This window comes from Carassius carassius, chromosome 11 (genome assembly GCF_963082965.1).
Source record: "Carassius carassius chromosome 11, fCarCar2.1, whole genome shotgun sequence".
NCBI classification, from domain to species: domain Eukaryota; kingdom Metazoa; phylum Chordata; class Actinopteri; order Cypriniformes; family Cyprinidae; genus Carassius; species Carassius carassius.
This window is the reverse complement of record NC_081765.1, coordinates 25,281,006-25,305,403: the sequence shown is the minus strand read 5'-3', so window position 1 is coordinate 25,305,403 and position 24,398 is coordinate 25,281,006. Positions and strand designations below refer to the sequence as shown.

General features: G+C 36.6%; 1 protein-coding gene across 1 annotated transcript in view; it reads right to left on the bottom strand.

Annotated features, from left to right (window-relative positions):
- Positions 1-6,002: 6,002 nt before the first annotated feature.
- The window catches only part of LOC132153083 (solute carrier family 49 member 4-like), a 34,117-nt gene continuing 15,721 nt past the window's right edge, over positions 6,003-24,398 (bottom strand). Inside the window, exons 6-9 of the mRNA XM_059562267.1 lie at positions 19,922-19,989; positions 16,132-16,259; positions 12,461-12,643; positions 6,003-6,455 (exon numbers count right to left, since the gene is read on the bottom strand). Of these exons, the coding sequence (XP_059418250.1) occupies positions 6,340-6,455; positions 12,461-12,643; positions 16,132-16,259; positions 19,922-19,989 (495 nt within the window). The 3' untranslated portion in view covers positions 6,003-6,339. The remainder of the gene's footprint in view (positions 6,456-12,460; positions 12,644-16,131; positions 16,260-19,921; positions 19,990-24,398) is intronic.

Here is a 24,398-nt window from a genome sequence, read left to right as displayed (position 1 = left end):
TATCTCTGGCACAAATGCTAGAAGAAAAAAGTTTTCAACATGACTATATAGAAAAGTGTAACAATGTCATTTGAAAGCAAAACCTAATCCAGACGTTAGTTAATAATATTGTTTGAGAGAGTTATTTTTACACATAACAACACTGCAGTGCAAAAGTGGAACAAGTGACAAGTAGAACTGAATTTTTATAGTGCTAAAACTTTCCATCGGGAAACATACACCAAGCTTATCTGTTTACCCCGGGAAACAGACATTGCTCAGAACCTTTTATAAGAAAAAAAATAACACTAGCAACTCTTTAAAACAAGCTTTAAAGAGATAGATAACAATGCCAGTCACTTTTAGTATCTTCACTAAATGAAGCAATGGCTTTGTACAAGCACCTTCAGAAAATATGCCGCCACTTTCACGCATATAGGATGCTGTGCTATAACATGAATTTAGTCATGTTTGAAAGGGTTGCACATAAATATACCAAAATAAACCACCCATTCATTCTCATTGGCTGTTGAAGCAGTGTTGCGATCTGGCCTAGGCATTTTGATTAACGAGCTACATGATTAATTATTAATTAGCAGCTCGGAGGTGCTCCACTCCTATGCAATTCGGCCCCTACTTGCTGCAAGGACAGGTTAACAGAGCTACTGACCTCTGACATCAGCCGTTTCCATTCACCGAAATCATAACTCCTGACCTCTCTGGCTCCATCGAGTCTATGTAATCTTTCTGTTAGCTGCTCTCTCATGTTTATAAGCAAATAAAACAATAATCCAGATATCACCCTTTATTACAGACATAGATTAATGTGTGCATTTTATCAGCATGAATTGAACCCTTTTGCTTTGCGCTACCTGTTGAACTACTGGAACATAGAATGTACAGGGTTTGGTCAAAATAATGCAAACTCCCATTATTAAAAGGGCTAATATCATTTGTGTAGGCTACAGTGAGTAACCTGCTGTGATGATCTTTTATTTATTTTTCCATTGTCTATATTGTCTGGACAGCTGGAGCATCAAGATGAACTTCAACATCTGGCCTGGCCAGACAAATCATCTGAATGAATATTATAAAACCACTGAGACCAGTTTTGGAGAGAAGAGTGAGAAACCCTCTTCCAACATCTCTGAAGCAACTGACGGACTGCATTCTACTGGAGACTATGCACAAATTGTATGAATCTATTCTAAGAAGCTAGGAAGCTGTATTAAAGCCAAATGGTGGTGAAATATTGCCTATTTCCCAGGTCTTCACATTATTTCGTCCAACCCTGTATAACGGTCTTAAAACAACACATATTTAGTTTGGTTTAAGTGATTGTACCCCAGCTTCCTTCATTAGCAGAGCATGGCTGTTGGAGCAGAGGTGTTGTGGGATTCAAATGAGATGAGTGCCTGATCAAAGAGTCCCGTCACTCTCCTGACTGCTGCGTTTCCGCTTGCCTGGATCTTTTAATTGCTTGAAATCTCGAGACATGCTGCTTTGGTTTAGCCACGTCTCCGCACATTAGAGCCGCACAACTGAATCCAAACATGCCGTCTGCTCGTTCCATCTTCCGTCTGTTCTTGGAACGAAAGCGACTCACCTTGATGAGATTCAGCCAAGTAGAGCCCCCTACCAAACATGCTCACTGATTATCATCAAGCTCCATTATGTTTGTTGGACTTTGTTATTGATTTGCTCAAAGTGTGGGTTCCATGCCTACCTTCTTATTCAGCAGGCTATCACAGTCAGGGCTGGAGCGAGACGGCTGCTGAAGCCTCTGTGACCATGTTGCATACATCCCTGCCAGCCATCTGGTGCTTACTGCAATCATGTATCCTTAAAGAAACTGCAATGCACAGAGACAGCTTACATTTGTCAACATTTGAAGTGGATCAAAACCGTTCATCAAAGTTGTCCTAAAACCTTAAACCAAAATGCGTTCTTGTCTAAGGACAGCTTTGATGAACTTTTTTGATCCTCTACAAATGCTGACTACTGTGTACATCTCTACAGCTTGGATACTTTTTTTAGTTTAAGAGCACTAAAAATGGCCACATTAAAAAAAGCCAAGATATTTATTTTCAAATTTACTAAGCATGAACATGAATCTTACCTTTCTATCATCTTAAATTGTTAAATCAAACAAGCAGACATACAAACAAAAAAATCTATAAACAATTAGAAATTTTTCTTTTTTACTAAAATTCCAATGTAAAAAATGCTAAACCTAAAGCAAGTTAAAAGAGTATTAAATATAGTATATAAATACTAAAATTACACTGCTTAAGATGACACCAGTTGCAATGTTATTTGAAAGATGTGAAAGTAGGGGATATTGTATTTCATCTAAATAACAATAATAAAAATACAATATATTAAATATCTGAAAAAAATTATTTCACTTTTTTTATTGGCATGCCTTAACAAAAGATTTTATTTTATAAGCTTGCAAGCTAACAGGCTAGTGGTATGTTAAGCTATAAACTGAACAGTTAAAGAATAAGAAATGTTTAATTTCACAATCTAATCTATAGCTATTCAAATTATAATTAACTTAAAATTTGTGGCCCAATTTGTGCAAAAGGATCCAATGTTCACGATGCCAGGTTCAGTTTTATACAGCGTTATCATGCTGTTCCAGTGAGCTCTATAACATAAAGCATATCTAATGTCAACATTTAACCTTGTTTATAATATAATATATATATATATATATATATATATATATATATATATATATATATATATATATATAAAATTATTTTTGTGAAGTGGTAAGAACCACTTGTCTTTTTAATTTGTCTAAATATATTATTTTATGCTAAATATAAGAATCTTACAGTTTCTGCAAAGGGTGTGTAAACTTATGAGGACACAACTGTAACTGGTGAAACCACACACAACCATCCATGTTTTCTATGTATTTGTATTTTTTATAAGACAAAGGTTCTGTTCATCTGTTGCCGAAGTAGTCCGCTGGGAAACATCTTGCCGGAAACAAAAAAAGGCATACAGAGCATGTGAGGACTGAAAACTGCAACAGAAAACCAATCATTGGCTATAAAAGTGTCACCTAGACTGACACTGAGCTCTGTTTACTACAGATCCTGCGTTACATGCTCAAGAACAGGAACTATGGCAGAACAGAGCCCATGGACGGGGAACAAAGCCAAAATGGATTTTATGAAATTTCTTGTCACTGAATGAAAACACCTGTATAAGACAATCTTCTCCCAGGATGCCTGTTGCTTCTGTTGTCAACACTGACAAGTAACACTTGAATCTGAGGCGTTTTTATGTGCTGAAAAGTTGACGTGACAAGTTTAAATGCTGTTTTTTTTTTATTCAGCTATGGTGGGACGAAGAAAGGGATCAATGTTCTGTCAATGCTCTGACAGCATTACTGTGAAAAAATAATACTTCATTCTTTGAAAGGAGAAAAAGTGAGTTTTTTTGTTTTTTTTTGTAAAGGGAATTACAAAAAAAAAATAAAATAAAAAATACTGGAAACATGGTCACAGTTTTTGTTTCCCTGGGGATCGCTAATCCAAAACCATTAGACTGATATTTAATGCAAAAAGATTAATTCTATTTAACATTCACATAACTACAAGTTGTTGTTAGTTTCAATAAAAACCTAACGACAGTGAAAGTTAAGGAGATGAGTGGCTTATTCACTCTGTGGAGACAGAATAAAGAATATATACACAAAGTACAAAGTGAAGTCTAATTTTCATTAAATGCATTATACAAATTGCACTTTTATTACCCTCTATTTTATATATATATATATATATATATATTAATAACTGTAAAGATTTGTTCATGTGCAATGATGTAGAAATGGCGCAATGACGCACGGGATGAGCCTATGTTGTTGTTATAATGTTGTTATAAGCACCATTGCACAAAGCTTTATGTACTTGTTGTCTGCTAATTAGGACCGAAAAGAGATAAATATTAAGTCTGCTTTATTAAAACAAAGAATGGCAGAATGTTTAGTATGCAAAAACAATGGGAAACACTGTATATTTTTGCAATGTGTAAATGTCAAAAGATTACATATGATTTTGAAGCTTGTGACATACATAAATGCGCACATCCCCCCGATCACTTTATTTAGCGTTCAGATCCATCAGTTGCAATGATTTCATTCTGATTGAAAACGTGTAAACATGTAAGTGTGGCTAATGACAAGATTCACAGATAAAATCCAAGAAATCTATGAGAACAATAATCTATAGGCTTGCATGTAAACCCCAGTTTTTTTGGCTGGTGTACCACACAAGTTGTTAACAGCTCCTGAGTACACATACTGTCCGTGGACGGCCACTCTCAATCCTGATGTCATCTATCCCCTCATGCTTTGAAGGGAGTGGGGCATCACAGAGCATGTGCAAACTCATCATACACACACGATAACACATTTAGTGGAAAAGTTGTTTCCTTGAAGGTCAGGCACATGTTTTCTAAAGGCTGTTTCACACCATGCCAACGTTTCAATCAATCAATGTAGCATTTTAAGCTGGCTTTGTACACTGCTTATCCAATCATATTTCAGAGTCAAAACTCTTATTTTCATGGTTGCTCTTTACACACTTCAAGCCAGGTCAACATATTGATGACAGAGAGGAGAATAAGACACGATACCTTTTTTTAAAAACATATTTTTAATAAGGTGCTAAAAATCTTTGACATGTTCCTGCACATGAACAGGAACAGTACGCCTCTCCAGTGCCACTTACGATTAACATTACAGGTGACCGAACAGCACCGACTGCATCACAGTGAAGAGGAGGACAGAACAAAGGTCACTGTTAATTAAGGCAACATTAAAAACAGGTCAAATAGAGAACTGTTCTGTACATAGACACGAAAAAGTGATTCACATGCAGGCTTTTACAAGAGAAGAACAGAACCGTGTGTGTCCAAAAGTTCTCGGTTGGAAAGCTATGGAAACGTGTGATTCAGTGTCTGTAAAACACTTTTCTGTTCCACTGATAACCGTCAATCAGCAGACAGAGAGTCATTAAAGTCTCAAGCCACCAAATTTCACCTTTCACAGCAAAGTGAAAGTGGCAAAGCAGTCCAGATTCAGATGGGCTCGATTTATGGTAATGCTGAAAATGCAGGAAAGAACAGTCCAGCGTGTGTATGGGTCATACAACAGGCTGCATTTAAAAATTTGAGAGGGAGCATTGCACTTGTTTTTGCATTAGGTTACGAATCATGACAGGCTACCGAACACAGCTATTATTGCTGGTGATTAGTGTTGTACTGTTCCAGCAGTTCATAATGCCATGTTTAAATGCTCTTTCTCCAACAGTACTCAGACATAAAAACCATTAACAATCCCTTAGTGTATTAATCACTAAAATGAGTTAATAAACTACATTTAAATTCATGATCAATTGCATAAAATTCTAAAAGGCTTGTGCAACAGACACCCAGCTGTGCGCATGCTACAGATATAAACCAAGCCGTCACATGAGAATGGGATGAACACAAATGTCTACCTAAACATGAATAATACAGATCCCTCATCACATAAACTGTGACCTCAGATGTAACATGATCCAGAATCGGAGTAATGGCTGCAAGGAGTTTATCTAACCCCCAGAGCGGATTGCATTATCCTTTGCATAATATGGGCTGAAACAGAAAACAAGAAGACTTGAGGACCACAGTGTCTGAAACATATAGACAGTTCTATCAAAGGTCAATTAAAGCTCAGATTCCTCAGGCTATATACAAGTGACACTACAGCTCTAAGAGGTCCCAGGTCCACAGACGTTCATAGCTCCCGCCAGGCGGCTAATTGAGCTTGTCTATAATTATCCATTACACTCCCATTAGATGTGGTGAGAGCACTAGAGGAGTCATCACCATGGGGCGCTGCCAAATCCGTGAGTAGATCCGCTTGTGTTTGTGCTGCTCTAAACAATAAAAGTCAATTTCATTGTGGCAGTATGTAAACACAATTTCCATTAATCGTTTTTGTTTTTTAAATAAAAATATTTTTAAAAGTCTAATAAATTGTAAAAAAGAAAAAAAAGAAAAAAAAAGGGATGCATCCAGGAGGCAAAATGTCAAGTAGAAAGGTCAATATCTACACTTCTTTCCTCCTTAGTCAGGTCTCAGTTCCCGCTGTTAGGTATGATGCTAACACAATGCACTGCCATCACTGATGGTCATAAATTTCACAATTACCACATTTTTCAAAAAACAAACAAACCAAAAAAATACTGATCCATAAAAGTGAGCAGCATGCTGTGTGCTCTTTCTCCACACTCTGCTGGAATACAACGTCCATGAAAAGGCTTCTTCTGCTAAAAAAAAGCTCACGCTGTGTGCTCAGACAGAGACAAAGACATCCAAATAGAGGCGGTCGTATGATTCCCTGAAGAAGAGGAGGAGCAGGAGACTGAAGATGCAGGAGCCTGTCAGACACCAGTTCAACCAGGACAGCTCTGAAAACAAAAGAGCAAGGTAGATTGAGGTTAGGGATGCCAGCTTTTAGAGCACCAGATGTCATGTACAGTGCTCCAATGCATGATAGAAGACATGTGTTTATCATATTATTAAAAATAACTCTAGTCTAATGTTGTATGCATCTTTCTTTCTTTCTTTTTTTTTTTTCAAGTATCAGGCAAAAACGTATTTAGGTACTGTTTTATCAATCAATTTTACTATTAAAAAAACAACAAGGTTGACTGAATGTTGACATTTAGAGCACCGGATACCATGTACAACAATGAAAGATAGAACAGGCATGTGCTCATATTTTGATTAAAAAAAAAAAAAGGCAAATAGCTATTAAGATACTGTTTTAGCAGTCAATTTTTCTTCAATTCACTTGACTAAATGCAGCTGGCACTTCTGACCAAACCATATACAAGTTCATGCTCAAACAATATAATTATCTGAAAAACTTTCTAGAGTATGTGAGAAAATAAAAGACTCACTGTTTCCCACAGCTGCTGTATTGCTTTCATTGGGCAGTTAAAGATACGAGAGGTTTTACTTTAAGGTTAAAGGTTAAACCAGCAATAGGATCATTTCACAAGCACTGCACCTGAATACTAAGATTTCCTTTAAAAGATGACACTGAAAACAGCATGCGAGAGCTGTGCAAGCACATTCAGAGTTGACATATACAGCAGTGATTCAATGCATGAAAGCCCCACACCAGCTGCTGTGGCTCTAATAGAGCGCCGGGTTGAATATAACATAAACCAGGTCAAACACACAGACCCTTGAGGCAAAGGAAAGAGTGCAACTTAATTAAATAGAGAAGTGGATTTCAATTTTGAGGTGTTCCGTATCCAGATAACAGGTTGATCAATTGCCCCTGAAGTGAGAGCTGCAATCGATGGCAGAAGGTTAAATGCATGCTAGGTCAGCTGCTGAGCCCATTTGGGCTAAATTATATGATTTAGCCATGCAGCACAATAAACACAAGCAGGTATGCTGGAGGATAGATCCATGTCGACTTGAGGAAATGGGAAGCGGGGATTCTTTCCAAAAGCCCCCTCATTAATCAGGGCTTACTATCCCTTCAGCAGTGCTGGTATAGCGACAGGTTAATGGAGCTGTGTTGATCTGACTATTATGTCTGTGCCGCATGCCCGCCACAGCCTCGTCAATTTAAAAGAGAGAGGTAGCATCAGCAGGCGGGACGTCTGCACCAAATGTTAATGAAGAGAACGGCTCCGCTCAGGTAATCCAATCAGATGCCCCCCAAAAATCTGTGAGATGTCAATAGTCACCCTTCCAGCGCTAATGGAACATGGTTGTCATCATCTCCCTGAGGCAGTGCAGCTTTGGAGAATACAAAAAAAGTTGGGTTCAAGGATTTGATTTCTCCCACCTTCTCTTGCAATAATGGGAGCACAGCAATTATATCCTGTCTGTCAGTTTACGCAGCAGTCAAACTGTTATGTCGTGTTTCCTTCCTCTTAATACCTGACGGCAGAATGCAGAGATGTTGTTATTAAGGATGCAATTTAGCCTGTCTCTTTTCTGCCATCGTCTCAGAGGCTGTAATGTGCTGAAAAGGCCATGGTGGAATGACAGCGTAAACAGGCCACTCACCGTGACACTCACAATCTCTTAAACGTGGAGCGTTGGGACAAAAGTGAGGACAAGGGGGGAGGGCTGAGAGGGAACATTCTACAGCCACTGTCTCACATCGTGACCAAGCAGTCCTATGTCTTCGCAGACTTCCTGTCAGGCAAGGTAAGCATCTGAGATGGTCCTCTTATTGCTGTAATTATTCTTAATCGGTACCAATTCAGCTGGCAGACTGATGGCATATTTCAGTTTGGTTTAATGTCTCCCTCTGGCCCTAAGCAGCATCGAGAGAGGCTGACTGACAGTTTTAGGCTCTGTTTTCTCCTTATAAGATTAAATCGCACCTATATTTTGCACCTATGAGATTGATTTGCTTACCTGGTTTGGCCTGGCAAAAAGAAAGAAAGAAAGAAAATATATAGAAAACAAATAAACAATTTATTAAAATATATAAAAAAATAAACGACTGATTATAAAAAAAGCTATTTTGACAAAAAAAAAGGAAATAAATAAAAAACCATAAACTAAAATTATTTTTAAATACTACATGTGTATTTACTCATCCAGATATTTACAGCTTAAGAAATGATTGTCATTTCATTACGATAAAAAAAAAAAAATTAAATTAAAAATATATATATATTTAACAACTGTGAGTGAGTATTTGATGATGACAAGGTCTAAAGCACAGGAAATGAGCAGGTACAATTAATATGTATACAAAATATCCAATATAATATTGCTTGATAAACCATATGGTACCAATATAAATATTTCATCCCTATGAAAAGTACTTAAGTGAAAAAATAACACACCTCAGCTTTAACTTAAAATGGTTAAGCATGGTGTGAAAAACTAGTAAACCTGATTTTGCTGAAGGCTTACCTTCACATACAATTGAACAAAGTTCAAGTTCAAATGCTGCAAAAAAATTTTAGAGCAGGAAGTGCACACTCTGGGTCTCTACAAAAGGTTACTGGATCCTTAATTTTATTATTGGCATTTGACATAAGGGCCACCCTCATGTCCTTTAATAAAAATCTTTACCAGCTATTCACAGCTTTCAGATTAAGGGTGAATAAACCAACCTTGTCAATTTAAATGGCCAGCTGGGAAGGACAGCAACGGTAACTCAGTGAAGCACATCCCTTTCGTTTCATTTTAAAGTGAATACAAAGAATGTGTAAGACATTTGTGAGTGTATCATTGGTCACAGGCACTTGCGATTCCTGAAAGCACATCAATTCAACCTTGGTTGGCTGAAAAAAAAAAGAAGAGCATCTGGAAAATAAAAGAACATCTTTGAGGCAGGCCAATCTAGGTGAGGCAGGCGACTTTCAATGCACACTGAAAACCCAATCTACACCATAGTTCAGATCTATATTAACAATAGAATGGAAAAACAAGGTAATTACAAGAGGGTAAACAACAGACCTTGGCCTCAATCAGGATTCAAGAGTCTTCTAACAAAATGAGAGGAGGACAAAACTGTGTCATATGAACCGCTCAAAAGTTTGTGGGGAGTAATTTTGTTTTGAAAAATCTCTTATGCTCACCAAAGCTGCATTTATTTGATCAAAAACACAGCAAAAACAGTAATATTATAAAATATTTTTACAATTTAAAATAACTTTTCTATTTTAATATTTTTATTTTAAAATAATAATAATATTTTTAAATGTAATTTTATTCCTGTGAATTTTTTTCAAAAATTTTAAAATATACATTTTGAAAGACCCCAAACTCATGAATGGTAGTGTAACTTTGTGAGAAAAAAATTTTTATCTTCATGATTACAAAGATGAGTCGGAGCTTTAAAGGAACACTCCACTTTTTTTGAATATAGGCTCATTTTCCAACTCCCCTAGAGTTAAACAGTTGAGTTTTACCGTTTTCGAATCCATTCAACTGATCTCTGGATCTGGCGGTAGCACTTTTAGTTTAGTTTAGAAAAGAACATTGAATCTGATTAGATCATTAGCATCTTGCTCAAAATGACCAAAGATTTTTGCAGTTATGCAGCTCCTGAAAATAGTCCCCAGCAACTCAAAAGCTATTGCTGAAACTACACAAACTAGTAGGGGACTATTTTCAGGCACTGCGTGATATCACAGCGCCTGCTGCACCCATGGCATGGCAGCAAAGTTCCTTGATTGTGAAAGTATGCTTCAGTTTTACATAATCTGCGCCTTTGCCTAGAACTGATTGCACTGGTAGTTTCACTAGATAGCAACACACACTCCTTCCAAGAACTAGCCTATGAAGATGGAAAATGTCAATGAAAACAGCAGAATGGGAAGAAAATAAACAACATCAATGGCTGTACAAGTGTTAATTTCCCAAGGTGACAAAGTTTAAGTGGAACTGCACCTTTAAGAGGAAGATTTTGTGCAGTTTAGTTAACAGAGAGCTTATTATGTCGAAAAGGGCTTTCTGCCAGTGGAAACAGCAAGAGGTTGCAGGATGGTTCTGATGAAACAAACAGAAATCCATCCATCATCTCTTCAGTGCCTACACTTTAACAAAGTGTTCAAACCGCAATACAAATGCCAACGCAATGATCTTCTATATATAGAGACCTCGCTGTTTCAATGTTATTTTCAGCCATGGCACGGTGTTGGCGGGCCAATGCTGCTCTGACAACCACACAAAGGCAGAACGAATCTCATGGCTTCAAATGGGACTGATAAACCAATCAGATTTGAAAGGATGAGCCAGTTAAGCTCACTCATCTCAATTTAATCTTCTCTAGGGGATCAGCAGAAAGACTGAGGAGTTTTTGCAGCCTGGGAGCTGTCCAGCAACCTGACTGCTCATAAAACAGACACCTGTCAGCCAGTCAGTCAAGGCCACTGACAAAATGTGTACCGAGTGTATCACAGCAGGCATCTGGACTTAAAAGTGGTCAGTGTGAACAGAGGATGACAGCTCCATAATTTATAACAAGAAAATATGTGGTGCTTGCCTGCAGCCACAAATGTTGTCTGTGGTTTCCAATGCATAGCTATGAAGTTTTAGAGATGCTCTAGGTTGTTTCTAGGATGTTCTTAGTGTTGGTTAGGTGGTTGCTAAATGTTTAAATATATATATATATTTTTTAATCATTGCATCACATTCTGGTTCCTATAATTGGCTCAGGTTTAATGTACGTCTATGGAATTTGTTTTTAACCTGTTTTATTACCTATTAAACTGATTATACCCTCCATTAAACCAATAAACAAATAACTAAAATTATTGAAAAATGAATTAATGTATGAATGAATAAACAAAATAAGCATAAAAGCAAACAAAGTCTTCTATTATGACTCTTAATATAATACTGTTATTAAACCTCCAATTCTCATGTAATGCATAGAAACAGATTTTAAAAATATGTATTTATATTACTTCATATATTTTAAATAATATAACAATACAAATGTACAATTCATTTCTTTCAAATGTTTTATCTTGGTAGCATTTGTTTTACTACCTTTAATTTACGAATGAATTATAAATTGATTTTAATATTAAAAATGTACTGCGTTACAGTAATGAGTACCAGTAATACAGTACAGTAATACAGTACCAGGTCAATTATGAATAACTGTGGGATAGACATGTGCTGGTATTCGGTAATGCGATATATCACGGTAATTAATATGTACGATATCGTTATCGTTGGCACTTCTAAATACGGTGAATAATTATATATTACAAATTATTCAGAATTTGGAATGCATTTTATGAATACTTTTCCCATCAACTGGTCAAAATGCACAACACTGCTGTATGCTGCTTGAAAGACGCTCTGATAAAAACAAGAACGCATGAGAAGCACATGGGGGAACACGTGAGAGACATGCTGAATGAAAGAACTTTCGAAAGGATTTTATTTATTTTTTTCCCATCTTTTGAGTTTGGTTTGAAATGTGACAGAGTTTGGGAGATTTCACCCATTTGCAACATAGAACATTATGAACAATTATGTTTAATAAATATGTTATGAAGGCACACAAAAAAACAATGCCTCGTGCTTTTGAGAGCAAAACAAATACAGCCTTTGTGTCAACCTGAAGAATGGTGTCCACCAACAGCAAGAGCTAAAATAAATATATCACAGACTACCTTTCAATCCAATGAAACCTGTCAGAAAGTGATTCATGAATATTCAACTGGAAGCTACCATTTACACAGCATGATAGGGCAGAAAAGTCAATCTTCCTGCACATTTTTTCATCCTTGCACTGAAACTTATTCATCATTCAGGAGGACAATGACTTTGGGACAATGACATGGTCCTAAGTGTAAGTCCATATCTCTACCATGTGTTCCTGTGTGTTTATGCTGAGGAAAAGCTTAGCTTTCTTTGCTGTAAACCAACCCTGCCCTGCCTTTCAAGAGTTAAAATATCAAGGTACCTGTAAAGTAAAAGGTGAGGCAAAACAGCAAAAGTCCAGTGAAGAGGTTGCTGAGGAAGGTGACCACTCCGCAGGTGATGCCCTCAGGAACAGGGTAAACCGTCTCAATGAACAGCTCCAAGAAGATGGGCACACTACTGTTGATGAAGATACCCACCAGGATGCAAGAAGTGTAGAGAGTGGCTAAAGGAGCAAAGAGAGAGAGAGAGAGGGCTGTATCTCAAATACATTTCTAGAATCATTCCTACTTTAAACAGAAAGGAAAGACAACCTTGCAAATGAATATTTTGGGGAAAAAAAAAAAAATCTTTCTAACTCAATTTACCCGTGCTGGCAAACCCTATTTCAGCAGATATTACTCTAACCGACTAAGAAAACACTGTTACATCTCATTCTTAAGTAATGATTATAATGTGCTAAGTTGGTACTACAGAAACTTTTCTTTATATCCAAACATAGCTGAAGTTTAATGAAGTGTGGAAATTGCAAATGTTTCTTTTTTCAGTGTTAAATACACCTTCATTTGCAAAATTAAATTTTATTTTAAAAATTGCCAAAAAGAAACACCCTGCTCTAGAAACTCATCACATCAGTCTATTGTCATTTTAAATGATGAAAAGCTCCATGAGTTCCATGTGTGAGTGTGCAGTTCTGTTTTAAAAGAAGAATGCAAATTGGTTCTAACCAGGGCACAGAGATAAATGGATGGGCCAATGCAGAACAACAAGACGACAAGCACATCAGTCTCTAGTCTGAGAAACTGATCCCTCAGCTGGTAGCGTCATTAAAAAGTTCAGGGCAAACTCTAGTTTAATCAAAAATCGGCAAAAAAAAAAAATAATTATAAATATAAATATTACTGTACAGGTGAATGAGACTCAACACGTGAGACTTTAACACCTGCATTAAAACTTCATCTCAAATACTGTTTTTATTTAAACAGTCATTTGAAGCATAAATTGTTTATGCTAAAAAGTTTAGGTTCAGTAAAAAGGTTTTATGTTTTTTAAACATAAAAATGGCTGCTCCCAAAGGCTGCATTTATTTGATCAAAAGTACTTTAGTTATTTTAAATTGTAAAACTATTTCACAATTTTTACTGTTTTTATTTTATTTGAACATTTTAAAATGGAATTTATTCCTGTGATGAATTTTCAGAAGCCATTTCCCCAGTCTTGAGTGATCGTTGAGAAATCATTCTAATAAACTGATTTGCTGCTCAAAAAACATTTCTTATTATTATCTCATTGATTTATGATGTCGATAACAGTTTAATATTAATATTTAATTTTTTTGTGGATACTGTGATACATTTTTTTGAATTATTTGATGAATATTAAGTTGAAAATAACGGCATTTATTTGAAATAGAAATCTTTTGAAACATAAATGTCTTTACTGTCACTTTTGATCTATGAATTGAATGAATCTGTTCTATTGATTCCCTAAATCTTACTGACCCCAAACCTTTAACAAGTAGTGTTTTTGACCAATTTAATGCAAGATAGGTGTATAAAAGCATCAAATGCTTTCAAAAACATAAGTTTATAATGATCCCAAACTTTTCAGTGTAATTAATCCAAAACACAAATCTGAAAAGTCTTGATATAAGTGGTATGGCATACATGGAAAAATACATGACAATGGCACTTGTGGTCACAATATCAATCATTGTCAATTATTCCTTACATAACATTACATAATGTAAGGTAGGGATGGGTGTTTTCCGCAAATATCACATTCGAATATTTGAGCTCACAAAAAACGAATATTCGAATAGTTTTTTATTTAAATTAAGTTTAATGAGACAGACGTTATTTTTTTAAGCAACATTTATTGTTTCCGTCATTTTTGAACAAGCTTACACACAATAAGCTTGAACATTACACATCGTGTTTTGTAGCTGAAAACCTTTAACAATGAGTGAAAACAAACAAAAGTACAGATTAAAAGCAAAAAAAAAAAAAAACGTAAAGCAGCCTGCAGCAATTAGGCTATTGTACAGAATGTAGCTTACACTTAACTTTGAAACTTTTAAACTGTCAGCAAATCTTTTTTTCTGTTTTTTTTCTATTGTTTTACATGTTCTTGTTAAGAAATACGGGCATGTAAACATGATCGGGGGAAAGTCGGCTCCTTAGTCTGTTAACAATAAGGCCGGCTGCGGAGAAAACGCGCTGACGGCACAGACGTCGGCGGGACTCACAAATAACGGTGTGCTAAGCGAATAAGTTTTGTGGAGCGCTTCATGTTTTCGTTTCACCACTGAATGGGATCCTCATCTGGAGGAATACATGGCTCCAGCAAGAACTGTTCCCACTCGTCTCGGCTGGACTCTCTGTATAATCATCGCTGAAGAACTGGCTCAACCTTTTCCAACGAGTGGGCATTGCATCCTCTTTATCGTTGGTGACGGCGGCTGCATCCGCACCACTCGCATCAAGGAAAATGTTCTGATAATGTTCCAAAAAATTTTTTTTCTTACTTCTCAGGTTTCTCGATGAAAACATGAGAGATGTTTGTCCCGAGGGTCTAGGTCGGACGCGAGAAGAGGAGTTTTCACTGCATTCTCCAAGTTAGCGGTGTTTATTCGTTGCTTGAGAGATGCCGCAACAATGTTCTTGAATTCGGTCACTTTCTGTGATTCCACGGTATATTTGAAGTACTGTAGAAGACCGAAGACAGTTCTTATTCATTCATTATTTTTTGCTTGCATACATCTTCAAATATGCCTTGGAGAATCACAAAAAAGTGACCGAATTAGGTTTTATTGTGGAATTTTTTTTCTTTTTTCTTTTTAATGGCAAGCAAAAAATATAGCGAAATTCGAATATAATTTTTGTTTATCGAATAATTAGAGCAGAACGAATATTCAAATGTTCGACTATCCGTGCACACCCCTAATGTAAGGAATTACATAATGTGTGTTACATTTTCAATTATTTCATTTGAATAAAAATGGGTTTATTCAAGTGTGCATTGTTGCTTCTAAGCAACTGCATATCTCGTCAAATGCCATTCAGAGAAATCTTATAGGTCGCAGTGACTAGAAGGGAAGTAAAAATACCCAATCACTGTGCAAAAAATCCCTACATTTGGCTCGTGGCGGGTGTTAATTTGATACGCTGGATGTAAGGAAGTACTGGTATCCATGTGGTAACTATAGTATAAGTGAACGAAATGACAACGGGACTGTTAAATTACACAAACATGGTAGAAGAAGGTCCAATATCAATTATTCTTTGCATTAAGATTCCAGCCAGAATAGATTCTAATGAATTGATGTTGCCACAACATAGCCTTGGTTGCTATGGATGGCAATAGGACACGTGTGCGTGATAAAATCTTGCAGATAGAGTGATAGCCCATGAGCCTATGAGCTCTGCCTGCAAGGGGTTCTAGGAGACAGCAGATAAAAAAGTCAGGTGCCAACCATAAAATGATAATTGATGGTAATATTTGAGCTGGCTGATCTATAGGGCATATGCTTATTTCAGGCCGGCTTCTCTGGAGCCCTTTTCCCTTCACTGATCTGGACTTAATGAGTTCCTCTGGCTTCCTCCCACTGATACAATTGCAGCTTGCTGCATTCGCCTACCAGACTCCCTGCGGGGTGACAGTTCTGTGGATGTGCACAAGGCAGAACAAACTGTCCTTTTCAGCAAAGTATACCTTTAGTGGAGGGTAGGTGAGTAAGCCTGGTCAGGCAGGTGAGAGTGAACCAGGTGGCCGCTAAGGATGCTCCGGCAAACATCAGCACCAAAATCAGCTTCAGCATTCCTCGAATGTAGTCAGCAAACCTGAGGGCAAACAGAAAACAAAAGAAAAGAGGAGGAGGAGGAGAGAGAAGTTTAAGTTTCGAGTCATAGCTCAAAAGGTGCCAGAACAAGACAGAGAAAAAAAAATTACAGAGGAAACAAATTACAGGCAGCCGCAGGTGTAAATTTTTCACAGATGTTATTTTTGGCAACCACGTAAGAGACCAGCCGCATATAGAAAATCTTGTCCCTCAAAAACTTGCCTACTGGAGATGACTCAAAGCAAATCCTCACATAGACTTGTATATTTGATCCGCACTAACTTTATCATTTCAGACAAGTTCTCCACAACATTTCCTCTCTTCAGGCATCAGACATATTTTAGCACCTCTAACATGATGTAGATACATGGCAATATCTGTAGGGCATGCTCTTCATCACCTTTCTTCAAAATAGAGATGAAAGCCATAATAAAAAACACTTCACGGAGGAGTAAGCTGTTATTTGTTGTGTCAAAGTTGCAAGACGATATAATGATGGCTTATGGGCTTTTAATGCCTTTTAAAGTAATTATTCACCTCAAAATGAAAGTTCTGTCATTTACTCACCCTCATGTTTCTACGGTTCTATATTTGGTGAAACCTAATAGAGAAGTTTATAGGGTTGTTCACATAGCTTGTGAAAGTGAATGGTGACCATAGGAAGTCAGGCTTAAAAAACATCACCATAAAATGTATTATAAAAATGACCCATATGACTTAAAAGATACAGTGCGAGGAAAAGACAAAACTGTATGTAACCATTCACAGATCTTCCATATATGGCATGTCAAAAGGTTATATACACGTATGTGACCCTGGACCACAAAACCTGTTTTAAGTTGCTGGGGTATATTTTTAGCAATAGCCAAAAAAACATTGTATGGGTCAAAATTATAGATTTTTCTTTTATGCCAAAAATCCTTAGGATATTAAATAAAGACCATGTTCCATGAAGATATTTTGTAAATTTCCCTCCATAAATATATCAAAACTTAATTTTTGAATAGTAATATGCATTGCTAAGAATTCATTTGGACAACTTCAAAGGCGATTTTCTCAGTATTTCGATTTTTTTGCATACTCAGATTCCAGATTTTCAAATAGTTGTATCTTGGACAAATATTGTCCGAACCTAATAAACCATACATTAATGGAAAGCTTATTTATTCAGATTTCATATGATGTATATGTGGTCCAGGGTCAAAACAAAAGAAATGAGGAGAGAGAAACTTTTGTGTTTCATGAAAAAAGTCATATGGGTTGGAATACATGTCAATTGTTGGAACAACATGTAACAACTGAATTTTCATTTTTGGGCGAACTACTCCTTTAAATTTTAAGCACTTGAATCGCTTGTCAGTCACACTTTCTTAAACCACACAACGCCACCACCTTCCTCAATCAAAAAGCAATGTCACCCCTACAACCCGACTGCTGTCTGACAATTAAAGTCTGGTGGATCGTCAGGCATCCCAGTGTTTGCCAAAATGCTCAGCATACCTTCACACCACAAACCTATAATTGGCCTGCGGAGACAGCCTCTTATGATTCACCCATCTAGTATAACTCTACCATAACGGTGAATGAGGACGAGTCTTTGATGAGGACTTGCAGCTATTATATCTGCCTCCAGAATCACATCAATTAGAATGTGCAGCTATTGCCCCTGCAGCTCAATTTTAATGCATCCATTTTTTTTAAAGCATGGACTTGACCCAAAGGGCTGAGCTCTGCGGCAGAGAGCTGGTGGCGTATAATAATTCATGTTAACGCATTTGCTGCACGATTCATGGCATAGGGAGGGTGCTGGACCCCGTAACTCACAGGGGCCCATTAACGAGAGATCACTCGCCAAACAACCACTAATAGGACCAGGCTGCCGTGCAGACTTAGTAGGGCATCTGCTGCTTCTTTCTGCAACCTGTCCAAAATAAAAAGCCAAAGTGAGAAAAAAGCAAAAACGTAAAAGTGCCAAAGCAACTGGCGGGGTGTGCATTCTTTAATCAGCTTTATGAATCCCCATTTGGCTTGTAGCTCACAACTCATTTGAATAACACACACAACTATGTCAGATCACAGGTTTTCATTGATGTTTTAACCCTCTTTGTCCCTCCCCATTTTAAAGGCAATGCTGGTACCAACCCAAAATCCAATGCACTAATGTGACAATTGATTAAATGCAGAGTTTGCCTAATTAAAAGGTTTTCAAAATGCAGAACCTGTCTGGATGTGCTGATTGGGGCTCTTCTGCAAACATTTAGTCATCAGGGACAGACAAATCTCTTGCTTTCTGCAGACAACAGTTTGCTCTTTCCCTCTTCTCTATGCCAGTGTCTTAATCAGTCTGTGCGACGTGACCATTTCATTAGCATTTTCACCCACTGTTCATAACAAAAGCTGATTTTAATAAATTAGCAGGAAGAGAATAAATTAGCTTTGGGATCTGGGAGGATCCAAAACAGCCTTAAAAAAAAAAGTGGCCTAACAGAGACAAAACAAATGTCTTTCTAACAAGAGCATAGGAACGACCTGAAAAGTATTGTCCCTAGTTTATATGCATAGTTGCCACGGATACACTCATATAAGACCATTTAAAAACAAAAACAAAAAAACCTTAGAAAGTTTCTAGTACCATCAGCATTCTAGCATTTTTGTCATGAAACTTTAATAATTAGGGCTTAAACATTGTTGTGACAATTAAAAATAAAAATAATACTTTCTTCTGTAGTTCACATCTTCTCTCCTCAGGAAGTTTTTCTTTCTGTCAGTGGCTTGTCACACAAACTGTGCCTTGCCTGGGTTATATCAATAATATGCAGTATTTTATGTGACGTGTGCCCTAATTGATTTGCTACAAAGTGGAAGTTGGTAGCAAATGTAGGATGACAACCCAACATTCAGCATAGCGATCCAGTGCTGGTCTAAAAAAAAAATTTCTTTATCAGCTATCTTCATTTTTTCCTTCCACTGTCAAGCAAAAAAAAAAAAAAAAAAAAGAAAAAAAAAGAAAAACAATTATAATCATTATCTCCCCAAAAAAAAGTATGGGAGATTTATTTTATTTATAACAGTAGGGTGACAGCTCAGGCAAGTGTAAATCTACATTTTTTTTTTTTAAATTTGACTAGTCAGAGTGCTGCCTGAATGACAAGTTAGTTACTCTAGTTAGCCTTGCATCACTGCACTGGACTGGGGTCGTGTCATCCAGACACGGATTAGACACTTATCTTACGGTTTTCAATGAGTGTCCTTCGGCTTAATTTTTGTGGTGTTTTCACCATTGGCACTAATAAGTCTACAACATTATGGTCATTCTAATTGGCAGTTTAGCTTAGTGAGCCATTGCAGTGAACCAGATTGTAGAGTTATGAGAGTTAATTCTTCTCACGTGACACGTATGCTCCATAAGAAGTAAAAAAAAAAATCTCTAAATTCAGTCCTTTAAAAGCACCACTGCTAGAAAACCCTCACTATTCAACCTCACTAAGTGAGTAAAACTTAGTTTTACTTTCCTTCTTTGAGAAGGAAGGAATGCTGATCTGTGACTGTTTAAGCATCTGCTGTTTTTTATGTCACTGGACAATACATGTAAAGTAAATGCTAACAAATGCTAAATGTATGACAACATCACCATCATTTCTCATACATAGTACTATTACTCACCTCGCCATGGCCACACCAAACACACAGCCTCCAACTATGGACCAGAACCCGATCCAGCCAGCGTCCACCTGTGAGAGCAGAGAAAGGTGCAATCAGTTGGGGTTATTGGCTGTTTGTAATGCTGGACATGACTTGTGGAGCAGCTAGATGGATAGTGAGCCAGAGGCGTCTGCAGTGTCGACCAGACTGAAGAATAAACTGCCAGACATCATGCTGTCCACGAACATGTCTTTGATGAACAGTCTGGTTCAACAGCAGACTTCATAAAACAGATGGTCTATATCAGGCATGTCTGAGGTCAACCACACTATTGATAAGACCAGGAAAAACAAAACTGGTGTCTCCATGAGGACTAAAATTTTTTTTTTCTTTTCTTCTTTTTTTTTTTTCAAAGCATACTCACAACTGATTCAAAAGTTTTAGGGTTGGTAAGTTTTTTTTTATGTTTATGAAAGAAGTCTGTTGTGCTCATGAAGGCTGCATTTATCTGATGAAAACACAAAAATATATATAATGAAATAGTATTACTATTTAAATAAATTATATTTTAATCAATTTTTTAATGTAATTTATTCCTGTGTGATGGCAAAGCTGAATTCTCGGTCTTCAGCATCACAATCCTTCAGAAATCATTCTGATTTGGTGCTTAAGAAACATTTTTTTTTATTATCAGTGTTAAAAACAGCTGTGCTGCTTAATATTTTTACTGAAGCTATGATTTAAAAAAAAAATCAGGATTCTTTGATAGAATAAAAAATTCAACAGATCAGCTTTTATTCTAAATATAAATCTTTTGTAACATTATAAACTATTTTATACTGTCACTTTTGATCAATTTAACAGACAGACAGACAGATCTCTGTAACATACCGCATAAGCAGAATAATAATTCTGGTCAGAAACCAGCTGATTTGATAGCTAGCGATGCTAACAGAGTGATTAGAATAGCTGACTCTGTCTGGGCATCAGCCTCGATCCCCTGGGGATGGGGATGGAGAGAAGAATGCTGTCTAAGCATCTCTCATCCACTGCACAGGAAAGCACCTTCAGCAAAACACCGATCCCACAACAGAACATTTTCATTAAGGTCCTTCTAACCTGCGGCGGCTATCAGGATGTACACCTGTACCCTGAGCTGAATCTCATTATGTCTTTGGGTGGGATGTAATGTCACTTTTCAGAAAACACTGGGCTCATGAATATTGCTTTGCTCATTGTAAGCTAATCTTCCTAGGCCAGATTGTCACAGTACCTAATTAATATTCATAAATCATGCTAATTATATATACAAATCCTATGTTGTTTTGGGATATAGCAGAGCTCACAACTGAAATAATATATACTGTAAAAATATATTTTACTGATTAATCACTGATTGAGAATTTCTTTACATAAATGGAAGTTCAGTCTTGTAAAGTGATTTGAGTAACACTCAATTTGTGCACTGTGACATTTATTTGAGTTTCATCCTACACGAACACACAAACTCAAATTTAATGTTTATTTTACTGTGTGGAGATTCAGCAGTGCACATTTTCAGATTTCACCACCTACTTAATACCGTCAATGTATTGTACTCTTTGTACAATGTATTTTTTGGACAAGCACAATCATAAGAACCGCCACTGCTCTGAAAATGTATATGGTCTGAGCATACAATAGAGCCCGACCGATATATCGTTTAGCCGATATGAGCCGTTTGCCGATATATCGGTTTTGGCAAATATAATGTGTATATTATATTATATTATATATTATATTAAAGTGCCATATAAAAGTTTCGGCAAAGAATGGGATGTGTGTACTATAATATAGCCTACACATAAACAATATCGGCTGATATATCTGTATCTGTATTTTATTTACTCCCTAATATCGGTCTCGGCCCCCCAAAAAAAAACATTTCAGTCAGGATCTATCATACATGTGAGGAGAAAAACACATCATTATCCATTTGAAATAAACAAAGCACTAAAACTGCAGTAAATCAGAATGTAATATATCGTGTTTTTAATGCGAGCAAACAGAGGTAGACTACATAATTTAATATCAGCTGCTGGTGATATGTGCTAAAAGTTTGGGGGGTGGCAGAGAGGTTTGGCCCTCTGGTTTCAGTGCCCCTGGATGTATTAATTGCTATTTCCAATCTTTGATTTATGTCTACTGCTGTAACGCTGTTATTTCCCCCTGGAAACGAAAGAGGTATCTTTCCCTATGCTATTTCTTCTGGCAAAAATTGTTACTCGTGTGCCCAAACTATTTTTTCAAATTCAATTTTTTTTTTGTCATGCAGCATAGTTCACTGGAATTGTTAGGATTTGGGACAAGGATGTAAATGATACCCCCATTAAAATAATGTTACAGTCCATGTCTATGCAGTTTAAGAAATGCTTTGGTCATCACTTGAGATCCAGCAGGCTAATAATAACACCGATTCAATAAAAAACAACTACATTATAAACAGATTCAACAGAAAACTTAGGGGTGACCAGTCCCAACTAGGCACAGTGCTAAATCTGGCCCAAACAAACAAAAACATCATACATTATATGGTATCAGTATAAAATAATATCAAACAAACCACATTCATCTGGGAATGCGAACAATTTTTCCAGGTATTCTAGACCTTGCTTGATGCTTTTAGCTCACTAACATGTTTACACTGGAAACCTTGAGGGCAAAAACATGCCATCATTTACTGAAATGGGTGTTAAAGAAAACCACACTGCTACACCTGTTGTTTTAATCCAGGGTGAAAGAATTCCACACACACATACACACACACACGCAGCAAAGCACTTTCAGTTTGATAATTACTTTCCAAGGGCATAAGATGTCTGTCTAATCAGTGCACAGCCATTGTGCGCAGGCTTAATGGCCATTTACCATAAGCAATTAGAAAATGCTGATTAATGTAGCGGAGGACCATACACTTGTTTCTAATTACTGTTGTACAACTCTTCATGCTTACTGCCTCAGGGTTCAACTGTTCCATTTACTAATTACTGTGTGCAAATTTGGAAACTTCTGACACTGATCAAAACAACAGCTTCAGAATATAAACGTTCTAATAATTCCAACCTCATTTGCAAAATACATTTCATACAACAACTGGATGCTTTTCATTTTTTTTCCATCAAAATCTACAAAGAAATAATTCAGAGTAAAGTAAGTTGCTAACACTTTACAAAAAAGTCCCACTGGTCAATGGATTAAGTATCAAGAAAAAACAATGAAAGTTATTTGGAATGAATGTTAGTTCACAATAAGGTTTTATATACTGAAAATACACAAATGTTGAATTCCCCCTGTAGTGAATATCAAAATTTTATGTTGTTTTTTTTGTTTATGTGGTGTTTTTAATATCCTTTTAGACAAACCATGTGCCAATCCATTAATCAACACCATTGCTGAGCATTTTTCCTTAAAACTGTAGTTTCTCAAACGCTGACCAAGAATTGAGGTTTATAACAGCCCTGGGCTTGCTACGTCACAAACCAATAACCAATCACGTCAAGGGATCAATTCCTATCACTAGCATGCAAAATATACCAATACCAACATAAAACCAAAACTAAATTGGAGCAAAAAAACCCATGAAGCCATGGTTAAATGTGAATTTAGAACCACTAACTTGCATTATAAACAATGGCAACAGTGTAAAAGTAGCCAGGAGACAGACCCACCTCTCCCGCATCGGCATCCGCACTTCACACACGTATTCAAATTTTAACAGAAAGTAGTACCAGCAAAGCTAATGTTTCTAAATTCTGCAGTAAATCTTTTTTTTTTTTTCAATTCCAGGTTTCCAAAGTGGTCCAGGGTGAATTAAATGTTAAATTACATAATACTTAGAGTTTGGAACAAATCCCTAACTAGAATGTTTGAGGAATATCAATAAGTTGCTGTCTTGTGAGTACTTCCATAATTTTTTTTTTTTTTTTTTTTTTTTAACACAATGGGCTCCTAGAAATCTATACATGATTTCAGTTTGTCCGATAACACTTCTTGCTCTTCAACCAAATTTAAATGACTAGGAAAAAAATCTCAACAATAGTGAAATGCTTACTTATTGAAACAAAAAAAACAGTACACAGAATTTAGTAGATTACAGTTTGCAACTAGATGGATGTATTGTTACTTCCTCTACAGTCAAAAATCTGTATGAGACAGCAACATATTTCCCATGTTACAAAAACAACATTCTTCCATCTTAGAAACATTGCCAAGCTATGAAACATGCTACCTGTTTCTGATGCAGAAAAGCTAGTTCGTGCATTCATGACCTCTAGACTGGACTATTGTAATGCACTGCTAGGTGCCTGTCCTGCATGTATCATAAACAAGCTACAGGTAGTCCAAAATGTCCTTACCAAGTCAAGGAAAAATGATCATTATTACCCAAATTTTACAGTCTCTGCACTGGCCACCTATTAAGTTCCGTATCAGTTACAAATTATCATTACTTACCTATAAG